General features: G+C 37.0%; 1 protein-coding gene across 1 annotated transcript in view; it reads left to right on the top strand.

Moving 5' to 3' along the window:
- The first annotated feature begins 284 nt into the window (after window positions 1-284).
- The window catches only part of cdc5l (CDC5 cell division cycle 5-like (S. pombe)), a 44,005-nt gene continuing 38,289 nt past the window's right edge, over window positions 285-6,000 (top strand). The window contains exons 1-3 of the mRNA XM_059981358.1: window positions 285-472; window positions 2,091-2,218; window positions 5,876-5,975. Of these exons, the coding sequence (XP_059837341.1) occupies window positions 285-472; window positions 2,091-2,218; window positions 5,876-5,975 (416 nt within the window). The remainder of the gene's footprint in view (window positions 473-2,090; window positions 2,219-5,875; window positions 5,976-6,000) is intronic.

The raw sequence follows: 6,000 nt of genomic DNA, 5'->3' as shown, positions 1-6,000 counted from the left end.
TTGTTGTAAAGTAGACATCAATTATATACTTTAATTAACTGGTTCATAAATGTCCTTCAGGGAAGAAAAATCTTACACCTCTGACTCCAGATTCACTGGTGCGATTACCACTAACTATCTCCTGAGTTTATGAGTGATAAGGAATGGATAATAAATGTCAGCATTGCCACTGATCTCCTCCACTTTTAAGCAAATAAGTAAAGCAAAACATTTGAATGATTTGTTGCAAGTTTTTTTTAAAGAATATCTCTAAATCACAGCATTAGAGTTCCATATCTGTCCTAATGAAATCGTATTTTTTGCAAACAAGGTATGAGTGGTTGGATCCAAGTATCAAGAAGACAGAATGGTCAAGAGAGGAGGAGGAGAAGTTGCTTCACTTGGCAAAGCTCATGCCAACCCAGTGGCGGACCATTGCTCCAATAATTGGCCGAACAGCAGCCCAGTGCTTGGAACATTATGAATATCTTCTGTAAGTTGAAAAGTTTTCTCCATTTTTAGCTTTTACTTATTATAACACCGAAAAACGGTATTTGGCTTGTCAAGTACATTCTGGCTCCCAAATTAGCAAATCACATCAATCCCATTCCTGCTGGCTTTTTTCCCCCCTATAGCCAACTTATTCTCTTTTGCTCACCCATGAATTCCTCTTCAATTCTTTTTGGGTAACAAACATTAACCAGCTAACCTGCTTGTATGTTTCTGGGTTGTGGGAAGAAGCAAAGCACCCATTAGATCCTCTGAACCATTGCAAACATATGGCTGCCAAGCAGATAGCACCCACCCCCACCATCAAATCTGTGTCCCTGGAACTGTGAGTCATTTAAAGCCTAGGACATTCTTGTTTTATTTAGTTTGGCTTTAGTTTGGAATTGAAAGGCAGGTTTTTTGTAATCAAGGAAGTACACAGAATGTTGTAGGGACTTGGCAAATCAGGCAGCATCCATAAAGAGCAATAAACAGTTGACATTTAAGGCCAAGACACTTCATCAGGACTAGCCCAGTCCTAATGACGAATCTTGGCCTGAAACAATGACTGTTTATTTCCCTCCATGTATGCTGCCTGACTTGCTGAATTCCTCCAGCATTTTTTGTGTGTTGCTCAAAATTGCCAGCATCTTCAGAATCTCTTGTGTTTGATTCCCATGATATTGATTTTTTAAGATATTTCTAAGCTATATTGACTGTTCTGCTGTACGTATTATTGCAAATTATTATAAATTGCACTTTCAGATTTTTATTCCTTGTGTATGTGAAGGATGTGAGAAATAAAGTCAATTCAGTTCCAGTTTTAGTGCATTCCATTTAGTTATTCCTTTTGTATTCAGCGAATAACTACAAAAGGAAAGGGAAGACAAAAATGAACTGCTGAAATCCTGGGATAGTAATTGAATCTGTACAGAGTAAGAATCTTGGAAAGCAGTTTTAATTTGAAAGAAATATATTCCATATTTCAATAACGTACTTTCCAACAACATTTTAATAGTATTCATTAACATATTTTCCTTTTCTTGGGAATTTTTATTTCAGTGTAATGCTGCCATAACTGTGCTTTTCAAATCTGACTAAAGAGTGTTACAAACTTTATATAGTTGATTTTTTTTGCTGTACTTGATTTCCAGCAAATTGTCAATGCTCATTGGCCTGTCAACCATTATACGGAGAGCGCTTTCGTTCACAAATCATGTCTTCCGTGGATATTTTAAGGGTTTCTGTATGGATGTAGATGTTTCTTGTTTACCACTGTAACCTTTATATTTTGCAATAATGACATTATTTTGTTCATTAGCTTGTTGCTGCCAATTTGAACTATAATGAATGACATGGAAACATTTGTATATTATCCTTTCCTAGAGGAATACTATGATTTTGCCAGTGTAATATGTAAGACACCATCCTATATGGCTGGAGCAATCATTTTCTTTAGCAAATTTATTTTTATTGTTTATATTTGTAACCAAATTATGGTTAAAAAAACATCTTTGGTGCTCAGTTTGATTTTTGAACAATTTTTGTTGAAAATTGATGTTTCAAGAAAATAATAGAAAAATCAGTTATGCAGCTGACAGTGGTGTTGGGATATATTTCAGAGATAAGGCTGCCCAAAGAGATCAAGAAGAGGAAGCTGCTGATGATCCTCGAAAGCTGAAGCCTGGTGAGATTGATCCAAACCCAGAAACTAAGCCAGCCAGGCCTGATCCGGTTGATATGGATGAAGGTATTTCTGAGTTCAGCTTGATAGTTATAGGATACTTTTGAGCAATTGATGTGTCACTCAGTACTGAAAAAAATACTGCAGCAGCGTATTACAGTATATTGTTACATATAATTCAGTTCTGTGACCTTGTGAGGACATTTGCAATGCCTAGTTAAAAGGAAATTATGGGATTGAGCGGTGTGCTGCTTGAACCAAGTGAAAGAAAGGATGGAGAAGAGATGCTGTGAGAAGTACAACAGAACTTGTGTATTGCTTCAAGGCTAGCCTGTGGGGAGGAGAGAGGCTCATGAAGTGTCCTCCCCTCCTCAGCAATAAAAAGTTCCATTTATATAGCATATTTTATGCAATATCTTAAGCTCCTTGAGATATTATGATCTACAGTACTGGGCTTAGAAGAGAAGTCATGTTTGGTGGTAGCTTTGGATAACAATGAAATCAGATAAAGGTGCCGCCCAGCTGAAAGGTGAGAAAGAAGTATCAATGGTCAATCACATGAACAGCAGTAAGCAGGCAGAGAAAAGCTAAAATGGATAGATTGCTATTATCACAATTATATAGGATATCATTAGTGAATAGACTAACTTCGATACTGTGAGAAGGAAACATCAGTACAGGGATTTAAATACGTGGTTATAGTGTCATGCAGCAAGAAATATACGCCATGTCCATGCTAACAATAAAATGCATATCAATAATAATCTCATTTTTCAGCACTTGGTCCACAGCCTTCTATGCCTTGATCATTCAAGTGCTCAAGTACATACTTAAATGTCTGGAAATATCAGACCTCAAAGCTGGTATCCTTGAATAATCAGCATGTGGAGATAGGGAGCATAACCAGTAAGTTTTGCAGGTTACACTTGGGTTGCTGGAATTGTTGACAGTGTGTAGGGTGGTCTTATGCTACAATGTGATAGTGATGTATTGATGAAACGGGCTGAGAAGCAGTAAGTAAGTGTCTTCTTTTGTATGTTGGTTGTTTGTCATTCATTGTCTGTTGATGTATAGTCTTTCATGAAATTCAGTAGTATTTTTCGGTAAACACTTGCAAGAAAATACATCTTAAGGAGGTATATGGTAACATACCCATACTTTGATAATGAATTTATTTTGAACTGTGAATTTTGAAATAGGAATTTTACCTTGTTAAGTGTGAGGAGATAGTTTTGGGAGTGTAGCGAGCAATCTAACATTGCTTACAGGGTAAGCAGGGTGGGGGTTGTTCCTGTATGATGAGCTTTCCAATCCAATAACAACAAGGCTCCAAAGTCAAAGAATATACAGTCAGCCTTCCTTATCCACGGTTTCTGCATGGGCAGATTCAACCAACCACGGATAGGGAAAACCTGGAAGTTCCCTCTCCAGCACTCGTTTGAGCATGTACAGACTTTTTTCTTGTCATTATTTTCTAAACAATACAGTATAACAACTATTTACATAGAAGTTACATTGTATTAGGTAATTTAGAGATTATTTAAAAGTACAGGCAGTCCCCGGGTTATGAATGAGTTCTGTTCCTGAGCCCGTCTTTAAGTCGGATTTGAAGTCAGAACAGGTACATCTGGTATTATTTAGCATCAGCTGGTAAAACATTTTTCTTAGTATGTAGTATATATTTTACCTTTCTCTGCATATAAAACTTAAGAAACATATGTATTTCAATAATTAAACCACTTCGTTGCTTAGTAATAGTTGTAGCTTTCATCGGGGCAGGGCCTTTCACATGCTCCTTTAAAATTGTTCTGATCGTTGACCGACTGTAGCCTAACACTTTTCCAATGACTGATGGTGTTTCACCTCTTTCTGATCGCTTCATTATTTCCACCTTATTTTCAATCGTGATTCTGATTATTTTCGTGAACAGAAACATTGCGGATTCAGAGCTGCGCCAGGTCCTAATGTCCACCGCATTGAGACAGGTTAAATAAAGTCCAGGGTTCCGCTGGGTCCTAAAGACCACCGCACTGAGACAGATTAAATAAGGGACTTGAGCATCTGCGATTTTTGGTATCTGCAGGGGGTCCCGGAACCAATCCCCTGCGGATAAGGAGGGCTGACTGTATTCAATCCTTTTTAGCAAACTAGCAAAACAAACAATCTTGAAGCAATAAAAAATGAATCTAAAACTAGCGATATAACAAAATAAACAGTCTTAGCGTATTAAACCGTATCAGCGTAATTAATCAAATTTAAGCTGACTTACGTGAAGTTGAGTGATTTTAAATGTAATTATGCGATCAGTAAAAAATAATCATCTGTGTCACTCCCAAGAAGAGTTTGGTTACATATTCATGCTTTTGTCACTAAGCTCTTTACTTGTACCATGCCCCCACCCACATGACTACCTACTGTAATAAATATAATAAATGTGCAACACAAAATACAATGCAGACAGAAAATAGATACAAAGCTCTTACAGGGAGTGTTCATGAGGCTGGGACTTAGAATATGTATGTATGGTAAGGTCTTTGGGAATATTGAGGAATAAAGGGATGTGGGTGTGCAAATCCAAACAACTTTCAAGCTGGCAGCCCAGTTCAATAATGTGGTTCAAAAAGATGTGGTATGCTGTACTTTAGTTGGGACTTTGAATGCAAGAGCAGGAAGGTTATGTCACATCTTTATAAAACATTGGTTAGACCCCTGTTGGAACATTTTAGTTATGAGTATTGACTAGAGAGGTTGGTTTATTGTCCCTGCAGTAGAGAAGGGACATGATTGAGGTATTTAAAATGAAGAAGGTATAAGCAGAGTCGACTGCAGAAATCTTTTTATTTTGCCATAGATGAATAAAACTAGAGGGCACAGATTCAGAGTAGTGGAAAAGAGATTTACAGTGGATTTAAGGGAGACTCTCTTCATTCAGGGTGACAAATAGCTGGAATATACTGTTTGCGAGAGTAGTGGAAGCAGAGTTGTGAACAGAATTATGGGGTGTCCAGATGAGTACTTAAGTTCTCTGGGCATTGAAGGTTATGAAACAAGTGCTGGAAGGCAGGATTCCTGCAGATAGATGCTCTCTCTCGTCAGTGTGGACATGATGGGCTGAATGGCCTGTTTTACTGCTGTATGACTATGGCTCTAAGTACAAAAATAAATTTTCCAACTTTTTTTATATAATGTCTTTGACTCTGGAGAAAAATGTGTCTTCAAATTATGAAAGAATCTTTTCTTTAAAAAATGGAATAGCAAAGACATGCTAGTAGATTCAATTAGATACAGTAATATGGGCAAGTGGCAAAGAATAAAAGAAAAATTGTTAGCAGTATGTAGCATATTGCTACATAGGGATACAGGAGCTAGCTTAGATTTCACTGACCAAATGTCCTCCTGTGTTTTAGTAAGTAAGAAAAGGTTAAGAAGCCACAGAATATTTAATGAAAGTGATGATCGAACCTGCAACAAAAATGCCACTCGTATCCGATGAGATTATTCACGTCAGATAACAGAAATAAACAAAGAAGTTATAAGCATGCTGAAGTTTATGAGTGTGGGAAGTTTATAATAAAAAAACTTTTAGAGTCAACTAATTAGAGATTTTGGAATTGTTGAGTATTTTCAACTTTGTTTATTCCCTTCTTCTCAACCTTGTTTACCAAGGAAGTATTGATTCTAGGTTACATGGGATTACATAAAAATATATATTTTTGTTCTTAGATGAACTTGAAATGCTCTCTGAGGCAAGAGCTCGTTTGGCCAATACTCAAGGCAAGAAAGCCAAAAGAAAAGCACGAGAAAAGCAGCTTGAAGAAGCCAGGTTAGTATTTGTATACAGCAAAATC

The sequence above is a fragment of the Hypanus sabinus genome, chromosome 10, assembly GCF_030144855.1.
Source record: "Hypanus sabinus isolate sHypSab1 chromosome 10, sHypSab1.hap1, whole genome shotgun sequence".
NCBI classification, from domain to species: Eukaryota; Metazoa; Chordata; class Chondrichthyes; order Myliobatiformes; family Dasyatidae; genus Hypanus; species Hypanus sabinus.
This window is presented reverse-complemented; position numbering and strand designations above follow the sequence as displayed.